General features: G+C 44.7%; 1 protein-coding gene across 2 annotated transcripts in view; it reads left to right on the top strand.

The window, feature by feature from the left end:
• Window positions 1-13597, top strand: part of Clstn2 (calsyntenin 2) — a 558760-nt gene that overhangs the window by 472196 nt on the left and 72967 nt on the right. For both annotated transcript variants that reach the window (XM_075964915.1, XM_075964916.1), the window contains exon 8: window positions 5424-5545. In XM_075964915.1, the coding sequence (XP_075821030.1) occupies window positions 5424-5545 (122 nt within the window). The remainder of the gene's footprint in view (window positions 1-5423; window positions 5546-13597) is intronic.

Here is a 13597-nt window from a genome sequence, read left to right on the forward strand (position 1 = left end):
CAGGTAGTTAGTTACACAGCCAATAAACATGGGAACCAGAATGTTAGTTTAGCTTCTGCTAAGTTCACATCCTACGGATGTGTCACTCTGCCTCCGTGTGCACATGAGCACACCACACATACACACACACACATGCATGCACACACAGATACACACATGTCTTGAGATCTCTTGCCAGGTTTTAAACTCTGCCTTTAATTATGATTCCTGTCTCTGATTTTAAATGTAACTTTTGTCGGGTAAATCAGCGTTTCTATCTGTGAGGCAGCACAGAGAGTGACTGGTAGCTTAGTACATGCTGTCAGAGAGCCCAGGTCCACAGCTCACCTAGATGGCTGTTGAAATGTGACCTTTGAGGAGTTATTAAGCTCCATAAGCCTCGGTTTCCCCATAGGCCAAGTGGCGGAAATAAGTATGAATTAAAATATGAAATCATTTCCTAAGATGCAGAAGTAGTGGACTATTAGTTTAGGTGATACCCTGGCACCATCATTACTATTTCTAAGGTTATTCCATTTCATGTCACTATAAGACCTCTACATTTTCCATCCATCCATAGAGCCTTATGGTCTATGCTGATGTTTTTTTTTCTAGATAGATACTAAGCCAGGATTGCCTGACTTTTGCCTACACATAAGATTAGTCCATGTAGGAGGAATCAGCACCAACAATAGATTTTTCTCTGGAATCTTCATGCAGGAAAGATGTCATAGACCTGCACTAATCGTGGGGCTGGGCTTAGTGGTCTCATCCTAGCAACACCTGGTGGTTGCTCTGGATATAATGGCTCTAGGTCCAAAGTTCCCCTGAGGCCTCAGGATGGTACAACTGATCAAGACTTAGCAGCTGCAGATATGAGTATTTTTTGAATATGTGTCAAACGCTCCCGGGAAATAGAGAAGCCAAACAGTGTTTCTGCCTACACAAGGGCAAGTGAAACAGGAGAGTTAGCGTAATGAGCCAGCACAGCACCACTGTCTAAAACAGTGTATGCGTGTCTAGGAGCACTTACTGCACACCCAAGAGCCAGACTCTTACAACAGAGGCACCACAGGCTCTTGGTAGAATAAGCCAGCAAAGCTTTTTGACGTGTGGGTGTCAGGGTCCCATGCTACGTCCACAATTCGGGAACTCTACTGGGCAGCCGTGCCTGCAGTCTGCAATAATACCTCCCTATTACAGAGGCTCACCAGCAGGATGCTCGGCACCTCAGGCCTGCAAGGTCCTGTGCCTCGACTCTGCCCTTGCAGGAAGCCACACCTTACAGTTAGTTAAAGGTTGGCACAGAGGGCTAAGGAGAGGGAATAGTGGGAAAAGGCACTTGTCTCCAAGTCTGATGATTTGAGCTTCATGCCTGCAACGCACACCTTGGAAGGAGAGAAACAATTCCTTCAGATTGTCTCCTGACCTCCACAAATACAAGTTTGTGCTCTTGTACCCATACATGTATGCAGACCTTCACACACACACACACACACACACACACACACACGCACACACACCATGCATCATAAATATCCATCTAAAAAAGATTGTTAGAGAAGGCATAAATGTTTCAGTCTGTCTTAGCTCCCTGGGAGGACAGTAATATAAATACAAAATATTACGATTTAATCAAGGCCTGATTAGGACTTTTATTTTATATTAGGAAATTTTTACAGTGGCAAGGTGATACACATTGCAGCAGAAATGGAGAAAGCACAGGAAAGTATCAAAATATACCTAAACCACCTAAAATCCAAACACTTGAAGAGACATTATCTGATAACAGACTATTTCATTAAAATGTTACTTTTATCTCTATGAATAAGAATGTTCTTCCCATTTCAATTTATTTTCATAATGCACACGGGACTATTGTTTCATATATAACTATACCCAGGTCGTATCTCCATATAATAAAGTACTTTTTTCTTGGAGGGGTGTGTGACAGAAAGCTCATGTTGCTCCCCACAGCGGTCTTGAACTTGTGAGCCTCCTGTCTCTAAATCCCAAGTGCTAGGATTGCAGGCATGCACCACCATGCCTGACAGATAAAATCATCTTTAAAAACTAAATTGTATGCCAGCTTAAAACTCTGCCATGTGGATTTATTATACTTTATTTAATGACTTCTTTTGTCAGCTACTTAGAGTGTCTCTCTTCAAAGGCAAGTAGAACAGTGCTGTGGTGAGCATTCTAGAGCCTAACGTTCACACATTTCTATTTCCCGGCTGGAAGTTGGATGACTAAGTCAAAGAATATAAATATTGAGAAAATTATGAAACTGGCCTTCGTGAACGTCAGATTGCTTTGGTGAACAAAACAAAATTTGCTAATGCTGGTCCATTATAAAGTCATCTATAAATAGTTGGATGGCAGAATTGATTAGTCAGCAAAGGTTAACTGTGTGGAAGAAAGAGAGAGAAAAGGAAATTCACTATAATCATTACTGCCGATAAAGCCCTCAGTGGCCACTCTCCTCTCAGGGTTTCCCTCGTTTGTTTGTTCAGTGGTGGGTAAGGAGGACAAAGCTCTGCTCGGTTCAGGTGTTCTGAGACAAGAATCCTAGCATTGTTGGTTCTGGTTATACTTAGCCCTTAAAGAGAAAGAACACCGTTGAGTATAAGAGAGTTTTATTGTCAAAGACAGCAGGCTGTATGTTTCACCTCTGATCATTACCTCCCACTTCCCAGAACTTGGTCACAGGGCCCTCACCCAGCTATGGAGAGGGTATGAGAATCAACTAACCGCACATCTGATTGCAAAGGGTTAGGTACACACACAGCAGTTCCTCTGCCACAAGGGATGCTTGAGCCTTTGCTGGCCTTTGTCTCCCATTCTCTGTGTGAGTGATGCTCTTGCCAGTGACCACTCACAGTTCCTCCCCAGCTCCTGCCCTGCTCCATATCACCTCCATGCCCCCACCTCTGCCCTGCAGCTGGAGTCCCTTCTTGCTGGGGGGATTCACCCCACTTACTTTGAGTTCAGCTGGGAACCGTGAATGCTAAGTGGCCATACACAGTGCTTGACATTTCCTACTGGGAATCCTGAAACACGGAGACCAACCTGACCTAGCAGTAGCAGAGCGTCAGCCCAGGAGGGAGGACTACAGAAACCCTCCCGCCTATGAGAAAACAAGGGTGTGCCCACAGCCCCCGAGTGACTAAAAAACTTCTCAGAAGGATTTCAAGTGTGAGAAGAGGCGGGAACATCCTCACTCCCTGCTGCCTGATGATTGATCAGGAGATGCTCCTGAGCTTGTGTGTTGATCCAGGAGTCTGTAGCAGTGAGGCAGAGGGAAGGAGAAAGGGCCTAGGCTGAAGGATGCTCTAGCAGAGGAGGTCTGTTCTTCCAGTATTTCTGGTCCACCTCTTCACCCCAGTTGATTCCAAATAAAGCTAACAAAGGCAGAAAAATATTTCTACCTTCCTTTTCCTAACAGTTAGTAGGAACACAGAAAATCTGTTATATAATCATAAAGGGGCAAAAAAGCATTTGGTAGACTACTCATAACCAAGCCCAAGGGGTTTTGCCAACCCAGAGGTTAAGAGTGGTTCCCCTCCAAACTGGGCACATGTAGCAACTGCCCTTCCTCCTGCCATTGTTTGGTTAGGTTCTAGAGAATGCAGATGCTTGGGTAGAAATGGCATCTAACATGGCTGTCTGCACTGCTGTAGTCCCAAGGCACAGCAATGGCCTCTATAATAACCAGCAGCCACTAAACATCTGTTTCATGCAGATGCTTTACACACATTTCCTCATTGTAGCAATTAAGATGCTATCCATTACAGAGATGGGAAGTCCGGATCAAATGATATCAGATAACTTTAAAATCAAACCAATGCAGAGAATGTAGATTTCTTGTGCCTGAAAACTCCCAGATCTTTGTTGACTTCATAGCCTCTTGTAGGTAAACTCTGATCAAGGTACAAGATTTTTATGCATTTTCTCAGAGCTGTGTCTTTACATGTACACATTTCAGATTATCAAATAAGACTGCAACTGCCAGAGACCTCTAGTTTTATACTGCACTTCTCCCAAGGAAAGAAGGCATCCCTTAGGTTCACATTCTGCTGGTACCTATCCCAGAACTACCTAGGAAAGTACTAACCATTGGCCTAGACCAAGTCCTCCCAGCCAGTTCTCAGCAGAGGCTGTGTGGCCAGGAGAATGGCCCTCTCTGTTGATCTTGGGCAGGCATCTTGAACCAGTTCCTGTGTTGGGGGATTGACAGGAGCCTATTTAGACAAAGCCAATTAAGGCTCATCTCTAGAAATGAGGCCAGTGTTGACTTCATTGCAAGGTTTACACAGGATGCACAGGAAACTACTCCACTATCCCTACTCTGATTCAGATAAGGAAACTGAAACCAAGAAGCTAGATGACTCCTAATATAATCAAAGATACAGTTCCACAGAAGTCCTTTTTTAAAAATATTTATTTTACATGCATTGGTGTTTTGTTCACATTCATGTCTTGAGAGTGTTGGATCTCCTGGAATTGTAGTTACAGACAGTTGTGAGCTGCCATGTGGGTGCTGGAAATTGAACCCTGGTCCTCTAGAAGAGCAGACAGTGCTCTTAACCACTGAGCCATCTTTCTAGCCCTCCACTGAAGTCTAAATGTAAGGCTATGCTCATCCCTATATATGGCCCATTTACTCATTTACCCACTTAGAGTGTACATGCATCTAGTAAATTTCTCTGTGTTCTACGGCCAAGTAAAATGTGATTTCTCCATGCCGGTACAGAACAGCTAATCTCCTGCCAATTCATGGTGTCTTGTGGCTCTAAGTGTCATGGCTAAAACCATGACATAAGATTTCCTAAGCAAGTAAGGAAGTCTTTTCATCAGAGGAAGAAAAGTTCCATTGATTGATCACTGTGCCTGGGGAGGGGGGATTATTCGTCACTTTGAAGAGCCACAGAGTTATGTCTAATGCTGGAAAATCAATTTGTTTCCTCCTAGCAGCTAAAAGCAAGGCAGGCCCTCTTAGCATAGATTAGGAAGACAAAAGAGATGTGTTCTGTGGTCACTGTGTCAAGACTGAGAAAATAAAACAAATCCCAGAACTCCAGGAGAAATCACCCACACTGAAGGAGCCCAGGGATGGATGGGATTGGCAGAGAGCCCCTGTGAGTACATACCACAAGCTTGCCAACATGATCATCTTTCACTGGCATCTGATGGAGAAGAAATTTCAGGCCAGTGTCTAAAGGCAAGATAGTTTCTCCAATGAAGCTTTTTCTGGGCCTTCTCAGTGCTTATTCCATTTCAAAGTCTTCTTCAACATATGTTCTGGGAAATTAATCAGAACCAATTATAGATGAGAAAATGAGAGAGACCAATCCTTTGTCTTCTAAACTGCCTAGCCACATAACGCAAGGCTCTTTGGGTGGAAGCAGATCCTCTCATGCCCCAACCCCATTTCTGCCTTTCAGAGATGAACCGGCATCACTATGCCCTGTATGTGCACAACTGCCGCCTCGTCTTCCTCCTGCGGAAAGACTTCGACCAGGCGGATACCTTCCGCCCTGCAGAGTTTCACTGGAAGCTGGACCAGGTGAGGCTCTTAGGGCATGCCTTCTCCTCTTTCCTTTGCAGGGACCATCCGTTTGCTCTCAGGGCCTTGGCAATGGGTAGATTCTCTCCAGGTCTGCTCAGTTTCTTGGCTTTGGAAAAGTCAGTTCAGGAAGGCACATAGTCTCTTAAGTCAGGGTGGAAACTGCCCCTGAAAGCCTGTAGGAGAAAGGGCCACTGGTGCCAGCTGAGATGCCACAGGGTCAGAGAGCCTGTGCACCTGTGCATCTGTGCACCTGCATCCGCTCCACTTGCTTTTTGTTGAACTAATGGGAAAATGTCTGTCCTGACTCCAGGCCCAGCTGAAGATCTCTGTTGACATGTCTTTGGTCTTTGTGTCATTGAGTCTCACATCTTGCCTTTGACAGTTTCCTTTCTCCTTTGGGTGACAGTATGGCTTGCTTTTGATGACAGGTGATTGAGAACAGGGACCTGAGGACTTTGAAGAAAGCCATGACATGGAGCATTGTTAGCAGTGTCTTCTTTTTTCAGAAGTGGGAAAGCTGACTCGTTGGCGCTTTCTGGCTTGATCACAGGGCCTGGTATATCACACTTCTCTACAACAAATCACAGGTCTGGGTTGAGTCCAGAGATTTGTAGTGTGTGTTGCTGAGGACTGTAAGGCACTGAGACTGCCAGAGTGTACTCATTTCAGGAGGACGGTGCTTCCCAGTGAGGAAGAAAGACTGATAGGGCCTTCCCCAAGAGGTGAACGTGGGCAAGATTTTATTTTTTAAAAACGGTATTAAATAAGCAAAAGGGAGAGGTAGGGGTGAGATGTCAGTTAACGATGCTCATTTCATAGTCCCCAGTGTCTCAGGTCTCAACCCCTTGTTTTGTTTTTATTCTACTTTAACTTCATCCCACGTTGTGTGTGCTGTGACCTACAGAACTATTTTCTCCATTCTCGACCCACTGGTATATTGCGATCTCACCGTTTCTAGGACCGAGTGTTTCATAATCCCGTGTTTTCTGTTTCCTTACTACTCTGCCTCTTCTCCATCTTCTCCCAACCCCCTCCCCTGGCTCCCAGGGGGACTGACCTCAGCGAGAACTCACTCCTGTGGAGATGTGAGTGATTGCGGGCCCCTTCCATTCTCACAGACACTCCCATGGATGTTCTGTGGGGCCCAGTTTCCTCAGCCCCGGGAATTTCCTCTAATGGAACCTCTGCAGTGTGAGCAAAGCAAGGGCAGTGTGGGGAGCCAGTGGCAGCTGTCTGACCCGATCGCAGAAAATGCTACCCGGCTGGATCCTGGGATACCGAAAAGGCAGCGTGTGTGTTCTTCTGCAGTTCCTTTTTGTGTTAAGGATTCTGGGGCTCGGAGGAATGGTAAAATCTTGACATTGTTTATATGATTTCTCAGCAACCTCCCAGCTATGTCCTGACGTGCCAGATGGTTTTTATGGGATGTTTTAAAATATATAATACAAATTGAAGTGAATTAAAACAAATTCCATATTGTGAGGGGTTCTTTAATAAGAACATTGCCATACTGGTGGAGATAATTATAGTTACCCCGAGGCATTTTCTGAGATGGGATTGAGAAACAAGGATACAGGCAAATGAAGTTGCAGGGTTGGAAATTAAAAATAGACAAAGAAGGAACCCTGGTTGTGTAGATAAATATATAGTGGATGTAACAGTTCTGAAAGTCAGGCAGTTAAAGAGGGGCTGAGTCACTGAGCACATTCCAAACTACCTGGGTCCCATAGATCTTCCTTCCTTCCTTCCTTCCTTCCTTCCTTCCTTCCTTCCTTCTTTCCTTCCTTCCTTCTTTCCTTCCTCCTTTCCTTTCCTTCCTTCCTTCCTTCCTTCCTTCTTTCCTTCCTTCCTTCTTTCCTTCCTCCTTTCCTTTCCTTCCTTCCTTCCTTCCTTCCTTCCTTCCTTCCTTCCTTCCTTCCTTCTTCCTTTCCTTCCGTCCTTTTTTCCTCCATGGAGGAAGGGGAGAAAGAGAGGGGTAGAGAGAAGAAAGTCTCAGAGATCTCTTTAAAAACTTCTGGTGATGAATTAACATTTGATTCATTTCATAGACCCATTTGTTCTTCCTCTCCCAGTCCTTAAACAGTGTTCATCTTGTTACCTTGTTAGCTTATTTCTAGGGTCAAGTTGGATTAACTGTGAGTCTACAGCTGGCCTTTGCCATAAAGAATTTAAACTGGTCTAACATGTCATGTGCAATTGAACTCCTGTCTGCCATGAACATTCTCATAGCCTCTTATGATTTTAATGCCTTCTGGGGCTTTTGGATTTCTGTCCTACTTAGCTTATTCTGTAAGTTAGACTCTGTGCTTCATTCCCCAGGTCGGTACAGAACTAGAAGCCTCTGCTATCTAGAAGTGTCCATGACCTCATGCATCAAAAAGACAGTTTAGAGTATCATGCAGTCAGTGCTTGGTCAGAAAGCAGGGCACCTGGTAGGTACAGAGGCAGGGCTGTCTGATGTGGGCCTGTGAATAAAAGCTAAAGAAGCATCCAGATGGAATGTTGGTATGAAAAGGTCCATGTGCAGAGTCAGGCATCCAAGATGACAGACAGTAAATGGGACCCAAGTGATAAGAGTTCAGGAACGGTGGGGAAGGTAGGACTTAAGTAAGTAGATTTTTGTATCATATAACTCCCAGGTGGACAGGCTACAATCAAAGTATCCATTATTCAATGCAAGATTATGACATTATGTGTGGGCAAACTTGGAAAGTCTGATATGACATGCATCGCATTGCAGTCAAGCAAATGTAACTGGCTAGAGCAATACATAGAGCCAGTGGCAGGAACTAATGTCCCCTATCTCCACAATCACACCAAGACCCAATTCCTAAGAGGCACATTTGAACAGCTGGCTCCTTCCTTGCATTGAAACTAGGAAATGATGTATAGGATGTTTCCTATATAACTTTCCAGGGGTAGCCAAGAGCAAAGAAGTTACCCATGCCCCTAGGGACATCATGTCTTTCCACCTTTTTCCCCCGAACTTACACCCCAAAAGACCTTTGCCAAGGCATATGGATCGCCCGTAAGTCTAGCCAGGCAGCCCCAGGGAATGCCTCTGAGAATCCAGGCCATCTCACTGAAGTGATGCTAACACTTTATCATTTTAATAATATTTTTTTTTACTCAGGATCTACTAATGCAAATCCCTCCAGCTAGGCATTCAGTCATGTGCAAACTCAGACAAGAGCGCCCAGCACCGCCAGGGAAGGTTTATCAATCCACAGGCCCTCTAGGCTTTAATATTATTTGGATATGGTTGATTCAGTGTTGTGAATTCTGATGGTCTTCCCATTGAACTGTTGGTGTTAGAATGGTGTCCTCTCCTGTCCCCATTAGAGTGACCCTGAGTGACAGCCTCAGTGAAATAGAGAGAGCACAGGTGTCCCAGTTCATATGAGGTGAACAAGTATCCATGAAGAGCACAGTCCACGAGAGGCAGAAATTGGTCTCATTTGGTTAGCCATCATCTTGCCTATGCACCAGGGACAATGATTTGCTCTGAGGATGCTCACTGATCTGCTGGGTTGTGGCCACTGAATGTTCCCTGGCAACATTCTCCTGTAGGAGTTCCAGACTCAAAAAACACTGGGTTACTGAGAAGCAGCAAGGCTTAGAGAGACCCAGCCAGGTAAAGCCAGATGCCTGGCTGGGTGAATTACAGATTTGTCTCCAGGTCATACAAAATCTGGCCTGACACTGTACTTTCAACTATCTGGAAGCTGAAAACCAGATTTTCATGTAAACCATCTCAATTTTTAATATGGTCTCATTTAAAAATGTGTATCATTAGGCCAAACCAAATATTCTGTAGTATGTCTTTTTTGTCTGGCCACCAGATTGAGTCTGTTCAATGAATAAATAAAAGGCACTTTTTATATTTAAAAAAAAATCCACAACAGAAAAAACACATTCTTTTTGGGACATCTGGATCTTCATAAACAAAGCGTATCATGTCCTTCTAAAAAGAAATCTCTGTATGTGTATAAATTTGGGTGCATGCATGCCATGACTCGAGATAAAGTCTCTTATTGCCACTCTGCCATGTGAGCTGTCTCTCAAGCCTCCAGAGATTTTTCTACCTCTCCCTCCCATTGTGCCACAGAGTGCTTGAATTTCAGACTTTCTCTACTATGTCTGGCTTTACATGAGTTCTAGGGATCCAAACCCAGGTCCTCATGCTTGGGTGACAGGGGCTTTGCCCTGTGCGCCATTTCCTCAGCTTCTCCCTGTGCCTTTCCTGATGCTTCTCAGTCTCCCAGCTCCATAGCTCACCTCCCTGGAGAGGGAATTGTGCATGGAAACCAACACTTCCAGGCCACATCCAGGGAGGAGGGCTATGAGAACATGGACTCCCTTCATCCAAGCCACCAGTATCGACAATGATCTTTATTTTTCTGCATAATGGAGACAGTCACAGGCCTTGATTTTCCCGCAACCAAGACTTACACACATTTGTCTGGATCCAAGGCCTTTGCCTATCAAGTCCATTGTTCTTGCATAGAATGTGAAAGCTCCTAGAAGAAGATTTAAAAAGACCACATCCTTTATTCCTGGAGACGGAGTGTCAGGATGATGCAAAATCAGTTTCCTTGCGTTTGCCCATTCAGTCACACTGGGAGTCAAATGGGTTAGTTCAATCATTATTATAGCTGGTGCCAGGGAGTTAATTAGAGAATGGTCAGTCCAGACCAGACCAGTCATCTTAATGAGCAAAATAATTGGGCATTGTCAGCACTCTAATTCTGCTATTAAAGACTCACTCCTGGACAGACTGGCATTGTTCTAATGTGGTATCACTGCCCTGCTCAGCATCCCCACCTGTAAGCTGTCTTCAGGGATGCCTGCCTTCCTCTGGGAGCTGGGGCCCCAAACAGACAGAGAAGGCTGAATGGAACTTCCGTTTTCTCACGTAGGTAGGCTCCCAAACAGGTTTTTTGAAGAGACCAATTTGCATGGTTATTTTGAGTAAATAATGTGTACACCAAGGGTCCCAAATTCAACGACTTCACGATCATGTACAAAGAGGACTAGATATTTTACTTCTCTATATGTAGGAACACTAATTTGCCCCTGATCTTCTTGGAACCCACCCCTCCCCAGTCTCTTTCCATCTCCAGCAGATCTTCTAGTTCTTGGGGGAGAGGTAGCTACATGGCTTCATGGTGTTGACAGAGAATGGTCCTAAGCTGCTCAAGGCATGCGCATTCCTCTCGGGCCAGCAATGCAGGTACTAGGTGACTTATGCTCTGAAAAAGCAGCGAGAGGCATCCTCATTCCACCTGCTCTGCCTCCTTTGAGAGATGGTGCCATGCAAACCATTGCTGAGCCAAGTTCCCTCCATCTTAAATTTGCCTAGCAGTGACCTTTCATTATTTCATTGGTCCTTGCTGCATAGCTGCCCCTGATTTCCTGTGTCATGCCTTCTTACTTGAGTACCTCTGAGGCAGCCACCTTGGCAGACACCCACGTGTGTGTATTCCCTTACATGGCAAAAAAGCGTTTTGTAGCTGTGAGCAGTTAAAGATCTTGAGACGGAAAGATTGTTCTGGATTGTTTTTGTGATGCACTAGAGTGTGAGAGGTCATGATCCAAAGAATTTGGCAACCTTTACAAAGTGGAAAACTTTCTCTCCTAGAACCCCAGAAGGGATATGGCCATGGTGATGCCATGATTTTAGTCTACTGAAACTTATTTCATCCTCTGACCTCCAAAACAGTAAGATCATAAATCTATGTTGTTTTAAGCTACAAAGTTAGAGGTGATTTGTTATTGCAGCAAAAGGAAACTAATACATCATTGTGAGCCTTGGGGAGGTCTTGGAATCATAAATCAAGCCATGTCCCATCTCCTTGCCTCTTACTGAGATGACCCTGAGCCGTGTTTTCACAACAGGCCTATGGACTCCTCTGTGTACGAGTGTAGATACCTCAGCCATAGATTTCCTGAGCCCTCTACTTCGAGAAAAGCCCTAGGACAGAGGGAGGGGAAGTTACCTAACAATGACTCCCTTCACATCTTGTGCCTGGCTTTCCACTCAGCGCTGTTTCTCACTAGCCTACAGATGAGGCTGCACAAGGGGCAGACTCCTCTCTAGGATGTATTATACTTTAGCCTAAGGGACCAACAAAGAGAAAAGGGAAAAAGGATCCTGCCTTCACTGGAAGAGGATGGCATGCTGTGTTTGAGTCTGGAAATGCTAAACTCAAACTGGAGAACCTCTTTGTCTTGACAGAGCTTTCCCCTAGCTTACAGTTGATCATGCTAATATGAATTTACCCTGTGGTGGTTTGAATCTGAAACTGTTTCCCAAAGGCTCATGTGTGGAAGGCTTGGTTTCTAGCTGATGAGCCTTTTGAGACCCGGTTGCACTGTGAGGGTTCTAATTTCATCAGTGGACTGTAATCCATTGAACTCATGGCCTAACAGACTATAGGAAGGTGGGGCCTGGCTGGAGAAAGTAGGTCACTGGGATTGGCCTCTAAAGAGTGCATCTTGTGCCTGAACCCTTCTTCTCTGATCCTCTGCTTCTTGGCCACCATAAGGTGAATAGCCTTTTCCCTCATATACTGCTATAGACCCAACCTCAAACTGAAACCCTGGAAACCATTAACTCAAATAAATATTTTCTCCTTTACGTTGTCTCTCTTAGGTTTTGTATATATGAGCAGAAGATCAACACAGAGATCAAGCAGGGGGCTTTGGTGAAGCATTGATTAGCACATTAGATACTAAAGCATCGGATACCTAACCAGAGGAAAAGCCCAGGGGTAGATCATCCCATCAGCGTCTTCTGGGGACACCATCTCATCACTGAGAATGTCTAGTTAGCGGGCAATCCCACAGGGGCTATTTACTCGAAGAGTCAATTTCAGTCAGATTTCTCAGATTTCTCTCATTACTCGAAAGGCTTTCCTTCATTTATTCTTTTCAGAAGATCCCATGCAAAAGCATGGGTCAGGCTGCAGAGTGCAGAGTCCAGAGTAGCAAGGCTGCTTTCTCGCTGATGCAGCCCCAGTGCCTCTTGTTCTCGTCCCCCTGTTGGAGTCTAGAGATGGAAGGTTGCTGGACCCTTCTCAGGTTCTCTTTCCCTAAGCAGCAACTGCTCAACAGAGCTTCTAACTCCCATGGAATCCTTATTTGTGTTTTAGCCTGTATCTCTGCCCAGAGGCAATGACTGTGTGTTCTCAACACACAGTCCTTAATACATATTTAAAAGCAGTGTGAAAAAGAAGGTAATAAACCAACATTAAACGGAATATTGTTTTATTGTTAAATGAGGAAAGAGTGTCAACACAGTTAAGGATGCTCAGTAATGAAATTTCCCTTCAGACAATGAATTAAGCTGCCAGAGCCTCGGGTGGTCCTGACAGAGGCGACTTGGCTGAGTTGTGCTCCTACCCTTCCAGTTCCTTCCAGGCCTCAGTGCCAACAGGAAAGAAGGGAGCTGATGCCTCGGCATAGAACCCAAATGTTTGCTTTAGTTGTGTGACTGATATTTTCCACCTCCGAAAAGACGAGAAATTAGCATAGGTGAATCTGATTGTAAAATGGCCAATTCTAATGATAACCCTTTTCCTTAGGAGAGGTGAAGCCGCTGATCAGTAGGATGTCCCTATGCATTGAGGAGCCTCGGAAACATCATTACTTTGGCTCTAATTTCATACTGGGTACTTTCTTTTAACTCTACTAAATCTTTAACTCTACAAAATCTAAGCAGAGCACCCAGGTTGGGGATGAAGAAAAAGACATAGCAACGAGCTCCCACAGTTCTAACCTGACAAAGAGAAGAGCCTTGAACATGACCTTAAAATGCCCATAACCCAAGAGGGAAAGGCACTGTTTTAACATGTGATAGTTGTTGTAGAGTCTCAGGGATGCATGTTAACCATGTAACTCATTGACCTGGGGGCAGACACTTGAGAGTGGTTCAGTCTAGTTCTGAAGGTCACAGGAATTTTTGCTGTTGTGTTTAAGAATATCATATATGCATGTAATATATTTTGGTCAGCTCTATCCCCCGTTCCCTTCTTTTCAAGTTCTCCC

The sequence above is a fragment of the Microtus pennsylvanicus genome, chromosome 3 (genome assembly GCF_037038515.1).
Source record: "Microtus pennsylvanicus isolate mMicPen1 chromosome 3, mMicPen1.hap1, whole genome shotgun sequence".
NCBI lineage: Eukaryota > Metazoa > Chordata > Mammalia > Rodentia > Cricetidae > Microtus > Microtus pennsylvanicus.